Source organism: Gymnoscopelus braueri, assembly GCF_963280865.1.
Source record: "Gymnoscopelus braueri genome assembly, chromosome: 9".
Classification (NCBI taxonomy): domain Eukaryota; kingdom Metazoa; phylum Chordata; class Actinopteri; order Myctophiformes; family Myctophidae; genus Gymnoscopelus; species Gymnoscopelus braueri.
In genome coordinates this window covers 40,528,600-40,549,268 of record NC_137610.1, presented here as the reverse complement: position 1 = coordinate 40,549,268, position 20,669 = coordinate 40,528,600, and the positions used below count along the sequence as shown (strand labels likewise).

Genomic DNA, 20,669 nt, shown 5'->3' with positions numbered 1-20,669 from the left:
CATGACAAGTTGAAACAGAGTAACACACCAGACTATAGAGTCTATAGTCTGGTAAAGCATGTGGTCTCCTGCCCCCTAGCGTTGTTCCACAGAAACACACCAGTTATACACAGACAGTGGAGTTGTATTGGTCACAGTCAGAGTTGTGTTCAGGATAAAGCATCACTTATAAACAATACAAATAAAATAAAATGACTGTCAACCAACTGAACAACATGAAGAGAAGTTATCAAATGCATGAATTGATTAACTTATTATTAACTCATTATGATTGGTCTGAAACACAAAGGTTAAAAAAACGATGAATTAATTATACCTGCATTAATTCTGAATGTATTTTTTTATTTTTTATTTTTATAAGTCATCAGAAACTTGAAACAGGAAAGACCAGTGGTGGAAAGTAACACAGCATATTTACTTGAGTACTGTACTCAAGTACAATCTCTACTTGAGTAATAGTTTTTTTTACAAGCTTATGCCAAATACAAATATTGTACTTTTGGCTCCACTACATTTCTAGGAAGGGAATAAATGTACAAAAATCGATTCATTAACAAATTAAGCCCTATTTTGAAAATCTTTGAAAATTTCTGAAATTGTTTTGAAATTTTGATAATGATAATGAATTTATTTGTAAAGTGCTTTAAGACATGTTAAAGACAAGCAATAAAAACAACATAATGACAACAATATACAGCAGTAGAAGTAAAAGTGCCAATTAAAAGCAAATAGACCTAAGAAACATACAGGTGTGTTTTCAGAAGAGATTTAAAAGAAAGCACCGATTGTGCTAACCTCAGCTTCTCAGGGAGGGCGTTCTAAAGCCCAGGGCCCGAACCGAGTGGAGCGGTTTGCCGTAGGAACGACCAATAGAGCCAATTGCCTGAGGATCTGAGATTATGCTCCGGTTTGTAGGGCTTCAGCATATCCGTAACATACTTGGGAGCCTGTCCATGCAGGACTTTAAAAGTGTTGAGCAAAATCTTAAAATCGCTTCTGGAGCATACAGGTAATCAGTGGAGAGCAGCTAATATAGAGGTGATATGATCACGCTTCTTAGTGTTTGTTAACAGTCTAGTATAGGGAATTGCAGTAGTCTAGGCGTGAAGAAATAAAAGCATGAATTACTTTTTCAAGGTCCGCAAACGACAGAAAATATTTAATTTTGGCGATATTCCTTAACTGAAAGTAGCAAGATTGGTCAGTTCTTGTTACCTGTTGGTTGAAGGAGAGATTGGAATCGAACATCACGCCCAGGTTACGGGCTGCATAGGTTACATTGGAGGATAGTGTGCCAAGTTCTGAGTGGAAAGGGTGAGTGGTGTTTTGGGGGCCAAATAATGGGGGTTGACTATGCTTCATTGAGCTGGAGAAAGAATTGGGACATCCAGTGTTTGATTTTGGACAGACATGACAGAAGGTGGGACATATTACCAGTGACACCGGGTTTAGGGGGGGTACAGCTGTGTGTCATCAGCATAACAGTGAAAATGTATACTGTGTGTGAGGATTATGTTGCCAATAGGAAGCATATAAATTGTAAATAATAAGGGACCCAGAATTGACCCCTGGGGAACGCCACATGTTAGGGGAGCCTGGGATGGGGAGGCCTCCCCAATTACCACGAGAAGTCTCTATCAGTAAGATAGGAGCGAAACCAATCGAGCGCTACCTCATTTATGCCAACCCAATTCTTAATGCGGTCCAGTAACAAGAATAGGTGGTCTACCGTGTCAAAAAAACAAGCTCAGATCCAGTAAGAATAAGACTGAGGAGTCACCGACATCCACAGCCATTAAAAGATCATTGGTGACCTTTAAAAGTGCTGTCTCATCTACAGTATGGTGCTTCCCTGTCATCTATGGTGCTTCCCTGTCATCTATGGTGCTTCCCTGTCATCTATGGTTCTTCCCCATCATCTATGCTTCCCTGTCATCTATGGTGCTTCCCTGTCATCTATGCTTCCCTGTCATCTATGGTGCTTCCCTGTCATCTATGCTTCCCTGTCATCTATGGTGCTTCCCTGTCATCTATGGTGCTTCCTAATTCCTATGGTCATTCCCTGCCATTTATGGTGCTTCCTAATTCCTATGGTGCTTCCCTGTCATCTATGGTGTGTCCCTGTCTTCTATGGTGCTTCCTATGGTGCTTCCATGTCTTCTATGGTGCTTACTATGGTACGTACCTGTTTGCTATGGTGCTTATTATGGTACTTACCGGTTTTCTGTGGTGCTTCCCTGTCATCTATGGTGCTTCCTATGGTGCTTCCCTGCCATCTATGGTGCTTCCTTGTCTTCTATGGTGCTTCCTATGGTGCTTCCCTGCCATCTATGGTGCTTCCCTGTCTTCTATGGTGCTTCTTATAGAAAAAAGGGAAGACTGGCTGGCAGGCGGCCCATGGCTATGTCACTCTTACATAACCATAAACAAATCACGGCCACATAACTAATTCAATGGCTAATTCAAACAGCTACTACTTTCAATGACAAAGCCCCCGACATTATGACTCAAGACATATTGGTCGGATCGGCCATGCCACGTAAGTGTGAGAGCCGCATAGCGGTCCAAACCTCTAGTATAATTAATTTGTCACACACATTTATTATTTGTGCATTTTTATTTACTTTCCATTTAACCTGCACCTTTATTTCTACATTTATTTCTTTACTATTTAATGTATTCCTTCATTCATTTATTTTTTAATATGGCAGCTCTCGTTGTCTAGCCGAGTAGCCGTCTATAAAGAGTCAATGCCACATGTCTAGCACACACTGCCAGTAGGCCATAGAAGTACCTTCACTATTTTCTATTTATTTTTTTCATTTATGTTTTATGAAATATTTAAAGCTGCATTATGTAACTTCCCTCTTTTACCCCGGATTTTAACCCAGGTCTCCTATGCTTTTAAATAAATGGTGAATAAATGGTGAATTCATAAAGAGACTTTTATCCAAGGCGCTTTATAATGATTGTGCATTATATTCACCCACTCACACACACACCGATGGCGGAGGAAACCATGCAAGGCACCAACCTGCTCATCGGGAGTAATTAGGGGTTCAGCATCTTGCTCAAGGACACTTCGACTGTCGACACCAACTCTGGGGGAGCCCGGGATCGAACTGGGAACCTTCCCAAGCGGCCACTCTACCTCCTGAGCCACTGCCGCCCCACAAAGACAAAGGGAAGAGCTAATACCACTGAGCTCATAGAGCCTGCCTGCCTGCTTAGGGAGCAAGCAGGCAGGTCTGTGTTTCGTGTCAAAGGTCGTGACCAACCTAGACAATGTCTCAATAGAAGAGCAGGGAGACCAAATACAACCATCCCAATTGTACAAGTTATATTGTATTAACATACTCTACCATACAGATTGGACAAAATATAATTTCAGTCAAGGCATCCAACAGTAACTCTAACCTAAACCTCACACTAACATAGCATTTTCTTTAACTAGACCTAGAATGTTCCGAGGTGGAGAAAATATGCATCAAAATAACACAATTTGAGGTTTAATGTGAACACTAGGGGGTGGTATTTGCCATCCTCTGCGACCCCAAATGACACCCTACCTGGAGCAATATTGGTTGATTTAAAGGAGGAGTTCACCCAAAAAATGACGTATTTTCTATCAATTGCACACCCTATGAAGCCTTGAATCCATGGATTCTTTTTTGTTTTTGTCGCATTCTTAAGCTAATAATTTGATTCCCGTCTCCTACCGGCTAATGTATCCAGTAGGAGACACAAAGTAGATTATTTGTGTCTCCTACCGGAAATACACACGGTCATCAAATTATTGTCTTAGGAATGCCACAAAAACAAAAATAAATCCATGAAATCAAGGCTTCATGGGGTGTGTAATTGATAGAAAATAAGTATTTTTTTGGGTGAACTCCTCCTTTAAAGCACTGTTTCTCAACGTTGGGTCCGGGGACCACCAGTGGTCCAAATGGACTGTTACGGGTCTGTAACTCTGAGAGATAAATAAGCACAGAGGATTTTACAGTGTATATTTTGGTTCCATTTGTACACTCTGTGATTTAAAGCAGGGAGGGACTAGACACTAGACACAGGGAAAAGGAGAGTTTTAACACACCAAGCCCCAGATCTGCAGCGCTCACTCCGATCACCCAGCCTGGGACGTCTGAATTATAAACATGACAGGTTTAAATTATGTAAATGGTTACATAATACAAACCCTTTTAAAGGGGTTGAGGATGAAAACTGTTAGATAATAGAAGCGTTTCTTATTTTGTTGATAGAGTAGGCATACATTTGTATCCATTTTTAAATGGCTCATCCAAAAAGGCAAAACGGTGCTCAGTTGAAACAAGGAGACTTGACTGATTGCAGTCCTCAGCTAAACTGTAGCAAAACATTTCCTTGAAGCAAAAGAAATCGTTATGTTCAGTCACTTAAATGTATACAGACAGAATATCTCTGTAGGAAGAAGGGGATACATTGTTAACACTGACATTTTCTTCTATGACATATCTATGAGGTATGAGTGCATAGTTGGGCAAGGTTTCAGCCCTATCCAAACACCTTTGACTTCCATAATAAATGAAAGTTAAATATTAAAAATAATATACAGTACAATATATGAACATTTTAAATGTGTGGAGGTACTTAGTTGTCCTACTGGCAGTGTGCACAAGAAATGTGGCGCTGATCGGTCCAGCGCTTTGCAACATTGCGACATAATAAAGTATTCAATCAATCAATTAAAGTCTCTAAAGTAGTGCACTGTAATAGTTAAGAGTTTTTAAAAGTGTCATAGTTAAGATATGTCTGTCTGTCTGTCTTCCTTCTCTGTCTAGACAGACAGACAGACAGACAGACAGACTCCAGAAAAAAGCAGATCTATAAGCTCACAACATGTTGCATCACAATGCATTGTGAGCTTGTAGATCTGCTGTTCGGGGACTCAGTTTCCTTGACCAGGTAAAAGACGAGACGAATAAATTAAAAAGAGTTACTGTAATATTTTTCATACTCAGTTTATACTGCAGGGATGTTTAGCATGTGTATCTATAAATGCTCTCTGTCTGTCCGTCCATGTGTAATAAAAAAGACTCCATTATCAGTTTACATCAACCTGCATTTGCAATATCAATTTACATTAACTTGCATCTTACGGGTCATTTAATTCCCTTCCAGAATGACTATCTGCAGTCTAAACGTAAACATAAAAAACAAACAAACATACTGTAATAATGCAGTCTAAACATAAACAAACAGAAATAAACAAAAACATAGTCAAGCAGTCTAAAACAACCGCTGGCAAGCATAGTGTAAGGTTCAAAGGCAATGCAGCATACAGTATGATAATTGCAGCAAATATTGTTTCTACCATAATGCTGTAACTTCGTTGTGCTTCGATGCGTCACGTTGTGAGCTTGCAGATCTTGATTTTCAGCTATCAGACTGTTTGTAAACAAACATGTAGAGTGGTATTTCCGGGTAGAATGTCTATGGATTTTTACACAACATAAAATGAAGTGGAACATTAGCTATGTCTAGCTTGTCGATCTGTGGACATTTTGAGCAAAATAATATATTTCTAATACAACAGTAAATAACAATATCTTAAGTGTCCTGTTCTTTTAATGAATAATACTGTTCCAATGCGACGCTGCCGGTGTTATCTTCCCGGATATACATTTTTGGTTGTGGTGATGATGTCATGATGACTTGGTCTGTTTGTTCTTCTTTGCAGCCATTTCTTCAAACTGTGGGGGCGGGATCGATCCAGCCAGAGACCTAGGGGCCCGCCTACTCACCCAGAGTGCATTCTGGCACACAGAGGTGTTAGACCACTGGTTCTCAACGGCGGGTCTGGGGACCGTCAGGGGTCCAAATGGACTCTTACGGGTCTGTAACTGCGGACCCTTATGGGTACATTGGGTTCCATTTGTACACTCTCAGCTTAAATTAATACAGTACACAAAAAAAGATGTAACTGGGGGTCGCTGAAATTCAAAAGGTTGAGAATCACTGTGTTAGACATCTGTACCCCACAGAACAAAGTGAACCAATAAAATAAATGAAAACAAAAATAAAATAACTAATAATCTGAGTACTTTTTTGTTAGCTAGGCTAATGTTTTTCCTTAGCTAGGCTAATGTTTTTCCTTAGCTAGGCTAATGTTTTTCCTTTGATTGTGTGTTAACAAGATTTTCATGAAACTTGGAGGCTATGATCAGTAAACGACCTCAAGGTCACTAGTCAAGTTCAGGGTCACAAATCAAGGAGAAGTTCAGAATTGAAAACGGACGGGCGGACTGTAATGAAACTTGATGGAGATGATCACCCGCGAAGTCTTTGCACCGAAAAGGTCAAAGGTTAATGTCACAATCAAGAGACTACAAAAGATGTGCAGGCAGGATGTGCTGTATGTATGTACTCCCAATTTTCAAAAATGTCCAAACAACCATCCTGTCTGTCTGTCTGTCTGTCTGTCTGTCTGTCTGTCTGTCTGTCTGTCTATCCATCCCATGGGTTTCAATTTATGTCAGAGGTTCTTAAAAAAACAAGCCTTTGCACACCTACAAAGGCGACAGGTGCGTAGGAGAAGACCAGACGAGGGCCCCAACGTACTGGAAGAAAAAAACTCTTCAAATGCAAGAAAAAGATTTCCGTTTCGGTCTGTTAGACATTCATCAGGTTATCTTAAGAAGTTCATCAGATTATCTTAACCTGATGAACCAAAACGTTGTTGCATTCCCATTAAATATCTTTCCTGCACTTGAAGACAGTGTGTGAGATTTTGTCTTTCAAGTCATTCCGTCAGGGGTTCTTAAAAACATATTTATAAAATATATACTATTTATTTGGCAGTACTGCACAGTTAGGGGATATCTTGAGGTCTTCTCAAACAACGACTTCAGAAAGATCTTAAGATTTTTTTCTCATGAATCTGGACCCAAAGTTTGTACAATAACTGCTGTATATGGGGTTCACTCTGAAGCAGACCTAATCTGATATAATTGGGTGTTGTACCACTAGATTGCCAATAGGTGGCAATATGGCTTCATGCATAGCATGGTGACAATTTAAACGTTCATCAGACTTCATCAACTGATATGTTAATAAAGAATAAGCAATGCTAACCACCTGCTTCAAATGTTATCAGCCAATTAAATAGCCCGTATCGAGGCAGGTGAAATTAATTAATTCAAACAGTGTGTGGAGCATTCTACAGGACCTTGGTTGAGGACCGGCTTGCTGTGTTATTTCCAGCTGCTCGTTAAATATATTTATACAGCATCGAGGCCTCATAAATGTGAAATGTGATAACTCCTCATGAAGCTACAGGGAATTCATAGCCATCCACTCTCTCTGACTCCTATCTCTTAACATGATGTATAATGCAAGCGTTAATGCCTAATTTATGCTCTGTCACAAGACAGTGTCGCGCGGTGGAAACAGACGATCTACAAGCGCTGTGCGCTTGTAGATCGTCTGTTTCCGGCGCTCGGCACCACCGTACGACCAAGTATAAATCAGGCTAGTAAGTAGGCAGGCTATGCATAATATTTCAAGAGCATCAAGTCGACAGTGCATGCCACTCTGTCTTCCGCCCCTGGTGGCTCAGTCCAATGTCACAGCTGTTTAACTCCAGTAATGCTGGCCAATTAAGCATAGCCTTCTGGGAGTGACAAGCTTTTGAGAGCATGTTGGAGACTCCCAGTAGCACTGGTTAGAGGTTTTCTTATTGGGCGCTAGACATGAATGATTCATCTCCTTGAGACGGACTTCTCCTCGGCACCAGCTCGTTATGCTGGTGTGCTGGTAATAGCTCACTGTATAAGACAAGAACATATGTCTCAGCTCCTTAACGTATGCCTTTAAATCCTCATACACACTGTCAAGTGTAAGTGTAGACAAATGAATGGTTAATATGCTGTATGTAGGTATGTATGTCACATGTGTTTGAGGCATATTCACGTGCGCGTTAATGTAAATAATGGGATTTATGGCTTCAGTTAGTTTGTGGCGGCATTAAGTCGACTACTTGGTCGTGTAAATAAAGAGCATGCCTCAGCGATTTGCATTTGATGATGAAAGATGCCGTGAACTTTAAAGACGGGAGATCTGTTTGAACAAGATTGGATCCCAGCTATTATCAAAGATATTCATTTTATTCAAAAGGAAATAGATAAAATACAAATGAAGCAAGTTTTCTTTTCTTCACATAAATTATTTCTTGATGACGGTCATTAATGACAAAAAGGAGAAAAAAAAGAAACCAGCTCTTTATGTGCACTCTTTCTTATGAATAATTTTCAGATAATGAATAGTTTTGACAGCGGGCGCTTCCGAAAAGTGCATCGTGTGGGATATATACTATACAGTGCAATGTCAGGTAAACACATCACATCAGTTCATCATTCATTGGTAAACATATTTTATATCAAAGAGCTGAAATGTTCAAAGTCCCATCGATACAGAACATTTAGAGCAAATTTCGCGCGCACGCGCGTACACGCACGCACACGCACACACTCGCACACACACACACACGCACACGCACACACACACACACACACACACACACACACACACACACACACACACACACACACACACACACACACACACACAGTTCAGCAAGCTCAGAGTATCTCCCATTTAATTGTCTCCCTTTGGATTTCTCAGCCATGTGATCAATGTTGCTTTTCCATAACGGTCCATGAGCAGCAGTCTCATAAGCATGATTTCTACTTTATCCTACGACGGCGCGGTGCACCGGAAACATCCAACCTACAAGCTCACAACGCATGGCGGATGCGACGCGTTTTGAGCTTGTAGATCGGCTATTCCCGCTGCGTACTGCTGCCGTACGAGGGAGCATGACTCGGGCCTTACCCGCTCTTCTCACAGTTGGGCTGCCCGCGGCTCTCCTTCAGTTTGTCCCGCTGGTCCTCCGCAGTCTGGGAGTGGCCCTCGGGTTCTCCTCTCAGCTCGCCGACGACGGCCCGGAGGGTTCTGAACCTGTCCAGTCGGGGGCTCTCCTGCTCGCCCCGTAGCATGACCTCTGAACCCTCGGCCTCCACGGCGGTGAGGGAGCTGAGGGAGCGCACCGCCGCCAGGCCGGCGCGCCGCTGCTTGCCGGAGTGCCGCTGTCGCGGCGTGGTCATGGTGCCGTCCACCAGCCCCTCCCCCGGCTGCTGCTCCGTGTCCCTGATGACCTCGCACAGGTAGCGGGCCAGGTCCTGGCTGGAGAAGGACAAGCTCTTGTGGGAGCGGCGGAAGGTCAGAGGGGAGGGCAGGTTGTCTGTCTGCGTCTGCGAGGGGGGCCTGGCCAGGCGCAAGGCGATGGCCGCGCTGCCCGTCCCGTTGCTGCCGGGCGTGCCCCCCTTCTGGCTGCGCTCCTGCGGCGGCTTGGCCTGGGGGCAGGAGATGATGCATTGTGGGTAGCTGTAACGAAGTGATTGCGCCGGGCTGGGCTGAAGGGAGCGCTGAAGCTCCACCATGTTAAAGCCATTCTGGAGAGGGGGGGGAGAGAGAGAGAGAGAGAGAGAGAGAGAGAGAGAGAGAGAGAGCGAGAAACACACACACACACACACACACACACAGACACAGACACAGACAGACACACACACACACACACACACACACACACACACACAGAGAGAGAGAGAGAGAGAGAGAGAACAGAAAGATAGAGACAGTGTTGAAAGTGTTTCTATGGATGAGTGCTCTATTGAACATACAGTAATAGATAATTAAAAGGCACACAGCCATACGAGACCAACGTGTGCTTAGAAGAACAATGTTTCTCAGCTTTCGTCTCCGACATGAAGTGAGGCTCGTTGTCTGATGGAGAGCCACTGTCTGAGGAAGATATGTTGGCAACAACATCGTCATTGATTGGACAAGTAATTAATTATCTGATTGTAGAGGAGGGAATCTGCTATTAGCAGCACTATTAAAACAAATAGAGGCATTAACTAGCTATTGGTTAATTTCCAGTATTGACTCCCATCCCAGATCTCCTGGGAACCTACACTTCATTTCAAGGCCATTTCCCTGTTTGGCTGCTGATCAACTAATCAACTAATTCTGACAAAAAGAAATGGATGAATAAATACAATTTGTATTACAAAATTCTTATGTCAAAATGAAGGCTGCATAAATGAAGAGGAGTCATAGGACTGTATATGTTGTCATAATATGACAGGGTTCTGTGGCAGAGATGCAGCTCACAACACATCGCTGATCGATGAAACGTGTTATGGGCTTGTAGATGTGCTATTTTTTGCTCCTTTTTTCATTAGTCGTCTATAATGACATGTCCAAACGGCAGGTTGAAAGTGGTTATGGTCTAATTTATGTCAAATAGAATGTAAGATCCGTGTTGATCACATGACTATAGAGATACTGTGTACCGATTTGCATGACGTTTGGATAAAATCTGTAGGAGTAATGTCAAAAAATAGGTTTTGCACAAATCAGCCTCCTGGTGGCGCTATAACAGGCCCATGTGAAAAATTTGGGGCAGAGGTTCTGAATTTGCATCCAGGGAGTGTGTGTGCACAGTTTCGCAGCGACCGGGCCAAAGGTGCCAGAGATTAGCTGGTAACGGACGGACGGACGGACGGACGGACAGGGGGTAAAACATACTCTCTCGCCATGCCTTTCGGCCTGGCGGAGACAATGATCTCTTACTTGAAACTGAATGGAAATGCAAATGAAAACATTGCGGAGAAAGTACGTACTTGTATTGTGAGAGTATTTTGGTGACTCTCACAACTGCTGTGTGTGTGTGTGTGTGTGTGTGTGTGTGTGTGTGTGTGTGTGTGTGTGTGTGTGTGTGTGTGTGTGTGTGTGTGTGCATGCATGTGTGCGTGCGTGCGTGCGTGGAGTAAGCAAATGTAATGTAAAGTTAATGTGCACACTGCACTCTGAGTGCTAGGTTTAAGTGGGAGAAGTGGGGTTAAAAGGGTCATTTTTTTTACACTCTGGGGGTTAAACTAGTACCATGGTGTTGCTGTGTGTTTGTACCTGGTCCTGCTCCCCTCCTCCCTCTTCATCATAGTTGAGCACATTTTCTCGGATGTCCTCCCACTCGCCGTGGTGCGCGGACACGTGGTACACGCCCTCCTTCAGGCCCTTGTGCCTCCGCCAGCAGGAGTACAAGAACAGGCCCAGCATCAGCACTGGGGGGCGCCAGAGAGCAGGTTAGCACGGGGTTAGGTGAGGGGTGCAAAAGCTATAAATGTATTTTCTTTTTTCTTTTTACACTGTCTACCTTTGGGTGTGAATTAATCACAAACTGTGAGTGGAAAGTAATGACATGGATAATGACATATGTAGCTATACAACCTTTTTTTTTGGCTGTATTTTTCTTTTACAATTTAATCTCCCACCCCCATAGATCCACACTGTGACAAGAATAATATCCTTTGAAGTCCTTCAACTCGGCATGATAATAGCTAACGGTGCCGTATGGGAGTTTCCGCCAGATTGCTCTACCTCTCTGCCTCTGCGTGAGCCATTAGTACCAGCGGCTGCACAGTTAGGACATACTAATGGAACATAGACTGAGACAAAGGCGCAACCTTTGCACCTATTCCCTTTGATGCCGGCTCTCCGTTTCCTGTCCTACCGAAAGACCACAGCTCCTCAGAAACCTATTAACCGGATGTGCACTCCTCCTCGGCTTAAACACAAAGCCTCTGGGTGGGTAGCCGCGGCGGCAGAGGGATGGCGCACGAGGCAAAGGAGCCGCGGAGAGGAATGCTCCTAAAGCATCCACATCAATCACAGCTATTGTGTGCTAAATTATACAACATGCTGGACTGACCTTTAAAGTCCATTAATCTCCACCAATATTTTTCTCCCATCTGCCATCCCTCTATCGCTTTCTCTCTCTCTCTCATTCTTTCTCTCTCATTCTCTCAATCTCTCTCAATCTCTCCCTTTCTCCGTGTGTCTCTCGGCCCCTTCTTGTTCTCACTTTGCTTTCATTCTCGTTATCTCTTTAATTTGAAATTCCTCTGTCTTTCTCGTTCTGTTGCATTGGACGATCGGGGCCTCTCTCCCCAGCTCCCCTCCCTGGCTCCGGCTCGCTGTCTTTTTCTGCAACCTAGTTAAGTCTCCTCGTCTCTTTCCGAGTCCCCGTCTGGCCTCTGGTTTCTGCTTTGGCTTCAGTTTTTTTTCCTTTTTTCTCTCTCCTACTACAGTAGATGGTATCTGTACTTTATTATGCATCTCCTTAGTATCCGATTCTTTGGTAGCACTTTGAGACACACGCCACGATTGCAGAGATTTCAAAGTAGCTTTGAAAAGTAATCCCCCCTATACCCAGACAAAAGGGTATTCAAAATCGCAGACGGAAAAACAACGCTCTGAGAGACACACGTCAAACTGCTAATCACATGCAAAAAGTAGAGCCATGTAAAGTTATCTGACTCACAATCATCAGGATAATAATCAGTGGGTTACTTAAACATGAAAGCTTTTTTTTGGGTGTGACTCTGCAAGAGTCTGTGTGTGTGTGTGTGTGTGTGTGTGTGTGTGTGTGTGTGTGTGTGTGTGTGTGTGTGTGTGTGTGTGTGTGTGTGTGTCCATCCGTCTGTCTGTCTGAAACCTTGTCGAAATGGAGTCACACGTCATACATATCTCATAGATGACTGACTTCACAGATTGGTCACATGAAGTCAGAGATCTGCGTTGGAGTCACACTCATGAACAGCTCACAAAACGCCAAACCAACTCAGTGAGCCCTGAAGGGAGGGGCGTGCCCCCCTGTAATCACCCCTATCGCTCATGCAAAAATCGACTTGTGGATCTGGAGATAGACATGGGAATGGCATGGCTTCAATATGGATCTGGGACTTCATGTACCAGCCTGTTACTTCAGTCGTCCATGACAAATCCATGATGTACGAATCCAAATTGTGGACATGGTTTCAGCCCCGATCAGAGCTCCATTGAGCTACTTCTGTGATCTACAGGCAGTCTGCACTAGACACTGATCGGTTCAGTGGTTTGCAAGATTAGTGTGTGAATATCCACACACACACACACACACACACACACACACACACACACACACACACACACACACACACACACACACACACACACACACACACACACACACACACACACACACACACAGTCACACACCCACAACGACTCTCTTATAGACAACCAGCCTCCTGTAGAGCCACGGCTAAAAAAACACACATTCAAAATAAATGTTTATAAAACATTTGTTATTTCCCATAACAAATACCCAACGCTAGAACAACAGCTGTCAGATTATGTGCGTCCCGAGGCATGCTGGGCTGCTCCTCTGTCCAATGCGCACCCTGCTGGGATGCTACCATAATGTCTATTTACCCCAGAGGAACGCTGCACAATAACTGCTGTTTGTTCACTAATGTTTTTGTTTTGTTTCTATGCTGTCCTCTCTTAAGCCTGATTTATACTTAGTTGCGTGCTGGTGTTGCGTGCCGTAAATAGCAGATATACAAGCTTACAACGCGTCACATTCGCAACGCATTATGTGAGCTTGCAGATCTGCCATTTATTGAGCACTGGCACTGGCACGAAACGAAACTAAGTATAACTGAGGCTTTAGCAGAGAGGAGAGTGAGATTCAAACCTTTCCTCTCATGCCTCCAGCAGCATGGGGTCGAGACAGAGTTGTATCGATCAACTGACCTGAACCCGCTCACCACTGAGCCGCAGCGACTCTGAGAAAACATCAGAATGTGGATGAGGGGCCGGCGGTGCCAGCGGTGGCCTCGGCCCTCCCCCTCGCCTCCAGTATTAACCCATTAAGACCGGGAAAGCATCTGTGTCATTTTAGATTTCTTTGGCAATTCAAAAATAGCAGATATACAAGCTCATAGCGCGAGTGGCGCACTATGAGATTGTAGGTCTGCTATTTTTTTTTAATCGTGAATATTTGTGCAAATCTTTGAATATATATATACATTTTTTACTCAAATCTTTACTTCTGGGGGGTCCCTGGAACAAAATATTTTGAGATGGGGGAGTCCGCAGACAAATACATATAATTTTGGGGGTCCTTGACATGAAAAATGTTTGAGAACCACTGATATGTTAGGATTTAGAGGACATTTGTAGAATCCCAAGATGCAAAGATTTGAGTTAAAAATGTTTGCTTTAAAAAACAATTTGCAAAAAAAAATCTAGATTTCTTTAAAAGAAATAGCAGATCTACAAGCTCATAGCGCTGTGAGCTTGTATCTGCTATTTTTGAATAGCCAAAGAAATCTAAAATGACACCGATGCGTTCCCGGATTGATTGGGTTAACTGCTACTGTGCGCTGTCTGCCTCCACTCACCTCCCTCCGCCCATGACGCCCTGAGCTCCTGTCAAACAACAGACAGCTCTATAGCTCCATACACAGTGCAGAGAGGGCCGTGTAGCGGAGATATAGTTTCACCTTACCTCAATACACAACCACGTATACGATGTGTATGTAGTATGTACATAATACACCACTGGTTCTCCAGTAAATCCAGCAAAAATCCAGCAAATTTAAGAAAGGTTTTGGACTACCGTAATAGGCGTAGTGTGGTGGGAAAAGCTTGACATGAAATGTTGACTCTTAAGGGCTTGATATACTTCATTGTGCACAGTGGCACGTACCGAAAAATAGACGATCTACAAGCTCAGAGCGTGTTGCTGCTCTACACGTTGTGGGCTTGTGGATCGGCTACACCGGTGTACAGGTATTTAAGATCATTAATGTTAAATCTTAATTAAGAAAGAAGCAAATGATTGTTATACCTTGTTACAGTATATTCTAAAAAGATCCAATATTGGTGTGGGGAGGTGGGGTGGGGTGGTACTTCAACATATGCTAGTGGTCCAGAGCTCAAAAAAGGTTGAGAACCACTACAATACCCAACTACACAAAAACTTCACAGAAGCTTGCACTTATGGGACGCAGCTCGCCTCTACATAGTAAAACCCATAGTTAATCTAACTCAAGAGTGTACAAACGGAACCCGTAAGGGTCCATTTGGTTACATTTGTACGCTCTCGGGAGTTAGATTAACACTCACAGTTTTACTGTGTAGAAGCTGTGCACTATAGCGCCTGCGGCAGCTGTTGGCTGGTGTTGCGCGTGCAGCCGTGTGCAGCTAGATATTAGATCAATATCACTCATGGCGGAGAACAAACATTGCACTCATTCATCAATCCATAACACTGCCACCTTCCAGCTCTTCTACCCACCATGATGAACAGGGTGTTAGGGCATTAGATAGCCCGGGAACAGACTGTGCATGCATTGTGAATGGACACACAGGGAATAGCTTGCAGAATAGCTTTGGGAGAAAGTCACATTAAGCTGAGGTTAATTGCAACGGTAAAGCAAGATTGGAGAGAGTGAAATGTCAAGCAGAGACGGCATGAAATATTGAGAGGTGTTGAAGGACAAAGACACAAGGAAACGGCACATGATGAGAGACAGAGAGACGTTTGAGGAATGATTTATTTATCGTCTTTTTGTCCCGAACAAAACAAAAATAGGCACTACAAATGATCAAATGAGTGTATACAAAAAAATACAAATTTATTCCCCCACCCCAGTCATTGGAAAATGAATATCACAATCCAATGTCATAATAAACAGTGTGACCCTTCAGACATATTCAAGAGGACTAATGAAGCACAGTCACACGTCATCTCGTGCTGAACTGGCACAATCTGGCTGCTCTGTGATGGCTTGTGTAAAACTCAATAATGGATGATCATTTTAACTTTTAATGGAGGCTGAGCCCGAGTCCCATTTTAATTTAGCGCCCAGCCGGCAGTCCTGCACAATGCATTGTGTGAACCGTGCGTGTGTGTGTGTGTGTGTGTGTGTGTGTGTGTGTGTGTGTGTGTGTGTGTGTGTGTGTGTGTGTGTGTGTGTGTGTGTGTGCGCACGCCAGAGAGTGTGTGTGTGTGTGTGTGTGTATATGTGTGTGTGAGAGTGTGAGTATGAGAGAGTAAGAGAGAGAGAGTAAGAGAGAGAGAGAGAGAGAGAGAGAGAGAGAGAGAGAGAGAGAGAGAGAGAGAGAGAGAGAGAGAGAGAGAGACCGAGAGTGAATTAATAGTAGAACAAAATGATATCTCATCACAACAACATTAAATAAATAATTGACTGTTCATTAGAATCCACAGTCGGACTGATGTTAGTTCCAGGGACAGCCATTCATCACATCAAAGTTCTGGTTTGTAAAGTTCTCCACCTTGTTATAAGTTGGAGGGAAGTTATTTTATGAGCTGTGAAAATGTAATAACAGTCTGCAAACGCCTCTATTTCCAATCCCAATTATATAACAGATTAGTTGGTGACTCTTGGTAAAAGGTGGAAAGTTTGAGCTTTGAATATATACCGCCTCATCAGCGACGGGATGGGCAAGCCCCTCCGATGACTGTGGCCTTCTTTTATTTTGCATGCGACGACACATGAATTTTCATGAATGATGCCGCAGCCACAACTTTATCATCTTTGAATTCATTATCAAATATTGAAGACCGCTTTATCAGTTTCACTCAGGGACCCAAAGTGTCAGAATAACTGATGTCGCAATACTAGCCACACACCCGGGGGGAATGTTGAGTCAGTTATGGAGGCAGGGACAGTGCAGTATTGAACCGCCCAAGCGTTTTATAAGCCTGCCTGTGACAGAGAGACTCATAAAGGCTGGTGCGACTCCGCGGAGGAAAGGTGGGAGCTTCAGACTTTACAGCGCGCAAGAGTCGACGCAAACACACATGCGTGCACACTGCACACACACAAACACACACTCGCGCTTAGGCGTGTGTGTGTGTGTGTGGGAGTGTTTGTGTCACTGCGTCAGCAGCGATACCGACACATTTAGGTTGGCAAAAACAAACAAAAAATATGGCATGGAAATATGGATGGAAAGACAAAGACAGACACTAGGGGCAAGAAGTCAGCAGACTGTGGCATATACATATACAACACATAGTGAATTAAGGCTGTGGGACAACTTGACTTGTGCAGCCACAACGGAACATCGTGTGTGACAGTGGGGGAACACTGGGAATGACTATAGAAATATAAAGGATCGTATAAAGAAAGTCAACTGGGGCTCCCGGGGCGTGTTACAACCTGCCTGCGTGAATCACATACAAGCTTCCCTTCTGGCTGCTCTCCTACCCTCACACTGGCTTGTTCCTTGTTACCACATGAAACAGGGGTACAGAGACCACCAATGCCCCGTGGCTTGAGCCCACCCTGGCACAAGGCGAGGGATCATTAAAGCGTTTCACACCGACCACACGTGATGCAGAGTTGCAGACAAAGGGGAAGAATACAGAATGTAATTAAAATAAAAAACAAAACAAAGCAGAGATGGCCTGGAGAGAGTGAAAAATAAAATAGAATCACAGATGAAACATGAAATAGCAAAACAAAGGGTTTTTAAAAATTTAACACACAGCGGCGCCGGGGGGAAAGGAAAAAAACAACAAAACAAAACACATGCAGACGTGAGCGAGAGATGAAAGAAAGGAGCAAGGCTGTGAACGTGGTCACCACAAGTAGAAGAGAACGTAGTCCACATAGCTACCTAGGAAGGCCATCACGCAGATGCTGATGGCAAACATGGAGCTGATGCTGAGGCTGCCGCCGTCGTCGTTGTGAAACATGGCCAGCGTCACCTCGCAGTGGCGTCCCCGGTAGCCCTCGCCGCAGTGACACGTGTACCGGGAGGGCGAGTGCGCCACGCACGTCCCGTGGCGGCAGGGTCTGCTGACGCACAGAGTGTACACGCACACCTTGCCCGTGGGGGTCTCTTTGGTCATATGGCCTGGGGGACACCTGTAGCGAACAGAGTAGAGAGACGCCGTTAGTATGGAAACGAAAAGCCAAGGAACCCCCGACTGATAACAGGGGCTGCACAAGCTGAGCGGAGACTATAAAAATAAGCAAATCCTGTATGTTGAACCACTTGGGCCCTATTTCTTTACTCCATCATACAAATTGTAAAAAAAGAAAACAAAAAAGATCTGCCATTGTTGCTATTTTTGGAAAAAAAAGATTGTTTGAAAAATGAAAGTTTGCGAAAATCTTTGAAAAGTTTTAAGGGAAAAAAACAACTATACTTTTGCCTATAATGACATGCCCGAAAGAGAGACGAATGAGACGATGAAAGTGGTTAAACCACTTACATCAAATATGTCACTTCTTGGGGCTGTCACACTAGAACATAAAAGTGGAACAAGAAACGTATAATGGCTGTGCCACTGGCACTGAACTGATTTCAAAGGCACTTGAGTGCATATATATAAGGCCATATATAAATCCATATATATGTATATATATATATAATATACCGTATGCTTCTTTTTGTACAAAATATGCCCAGAATATCATTCACACCTGTTGGGTGCTTCTCTAGAGAAGTTCAACCCTCAGGCTGTGCTGTGGGCACAGAATGTGAACATCCCTCTGCGCTGAGAGAAGAAACAACCTGGTTCAAGAGTCTTACATCTCAGTCAGGGAGGACTAAGTACACCGTGGTCCTGTGGAGTTTAAAGAGGCAGCAGTGACACTTACTGTCACTGCTGCTACACTCTGGCATGTTCTGTATTCACACTGGGTGACACCAAAGTGTATCCACTGTAGACACAGGACTAAAATGATGTTGACCTCATGGATTAAAGCAAAATAAAATCTCATGACAGACATTTTTGTCAGGCAAAATCCAAATCTGTGATTTGTGAAACAGCGTGAAAGGAGCCCCTGCACTGGCACTGTGTTTCCTAAACAATTAGCACAATGTAAAATTATGATGTTTTGGGACTATTGTTCCACTTCCTGCTGTTCTACATACAGCAAACCAGGTGAAGAAATTAAAGATTGAGGCTTTACACGTTGTGAGCTTATAGATAGGCTATTATTTTGGCTTCCATAGAAGACATGTTGGTTTCTATGGAATCCAAATGACTGAAATCTGTCGTGGCGATTGAGAACTTTAACCCATGTGACCTTTAGTAGCACCTTGGCTTGTATACCTACAGTGTCCTGGACATGATTTAAGTCCAAATATTATTGTTCATTATAGTTCTTGGACGTATTTATAGTATAGTATCCGCAAAGGTTTGACACGCTACTCCTCCCAGTTTTCGCAGCACACACACACACACACACACACACACACACACACACACACACACGAGTCATATGTCAATAGGCTTCACACAGGCTTCATTGGGAATCGTGTGTTTGTATTTTGCTAAGTGATATATTTGATAGCTTAATTTATATTGATTAATGAGTGCATTACATTTTCCAATGTGTGTCCTTGGGAGGTTCCTTGAGGAAGACACTGACCCCTAACTGCTCCCCATGAGCATTGGTGATGCCTTGCATGGTTTCCTCTGCCATCGATGTGTGAATGTGTGTGAATGTGTGTGAATGTGTGTGAATGGGTGTGAATGGGTGTGAATGGGTGAATGAAATGCACATTGTAAAGCACCTTGGATAAAGGCGCTATAAAAATGCACTATTTACCATTTATGTCTAAGATGAAGATGTGACAGTTCCCAATCAAGTATTTTTCTCTCAGAAACCATAACAGATACAGCTACCACATTTTGGTAGAGAGGTTCAAAGTCCAAGGCCCGATGCGGGAAAATAATAATAACACCAATAGCCTGCCCTGGACAGATGGTGCATGGATGGACCTGCTTTGGGGCTACAGAATACACACAGACAATGCCAGAGAGAGAGCCGGCAGAGAATGCCAGTGGATAGAGAGAGCTGGCTCAATGTGCAAAGTTATAAAGGACTTTGATTTAAGCACACGGCAAGAAGCAGACCCAGCAAGGCTTTTGTTGTTGTATGTGTGTGTAGTCAATATAAAGCACGGACGCCTTAATTACACAACAATGTCGGCAGGAATCCACAGTAGCACTCAGCATGCTAGTGACATTACAACCAAACGGCGGACGGGGACATTTATACAGTTATGTGGCCTGATCTCTGCGGGGATGGACAGAAGCCTCCAATACTAGAGCTTGTAAAAAGAAAAGAAAATCGAATGAAAGAAAATCGAAGAAAAGAAAAGAAAAGAAAAGAAAATCGAAGAAATAAAATAAAAGCAAGGAAAGAAAAGAAAACGATGACATGCGACTTTTACTTTGGTAGTGTAAATATTCTTTGATGCCAATAGTTTTGTACTTTTAGGGTTAGGGTTTTACTTGTCTTGTAACAGAGTATTTCTATCATTGTGGCACTGCTATTTTTACTTTAAGAAATCTGAGTAATGAGCGTTTTGAGTACTTCTTCCACCCCTGCATGAATCAAATAAAAACAACAGAACATCTGCGTGCATCAACAACTCTCCCTACAAGGAGGAAGTGAAAAGGGCAGAGATATTACAAAGTGGTACTGAACCATTACAGACAATACAGTGAAACTAATGATATCAAATAATACACAAACGTACCTGAAAATAAAAACAAATGTCATCCAAGGTTATGTTTCTCAAAGCCTCGATTCCTCTCTCCAGCGAGGAATCGTATGCTGTGCACCTCATGAATATATCCAGTGATGGAAGAAGTACTCACATGTTTTACTTCAGGAAAAGTATCAATACTGCAATGTAGATATACTCTGTTACAAGTAGAAGTCCCGTATTCAAAATGTACTTGA

General features: G+C 43.2%; 1 protein-coding gene across 1 annotated transcript in view; it reads right to left on the bottom strand.

Annotated features, from left to right (window-relative positions):
• Positions 1 to 8,358: 8,358 nt before the first annotated feature.
• Positions 8,359 to 20,669, bottom strand: part of LOC308091664 (neural-cadherin-like) — a gene marked incomplete at its 5' end in the record, with an annotated part of 233,509 nt that continues 221,198 nt past the window's right edge. The window contains 3 exons of the mRNA XM_080437326.1: positions 8,359 to 9,491; positions 11,011 to 11,165; positions 17,581 to 17,831. Coding sequence (XP_080293452.1) covers positions 8,868 to 9,491; positions 11,011 to 11,165; positions 17,581 to 17,831 — 1,030 coding nt within the window. The 3' untranslated portion in view covers positions 8,359 to 8,867. The remainder of the gene's footprint in view (positions 9,492 to 11,010; positions 11,166 to 17,580; positions 17,832 to 20,669) is intronic.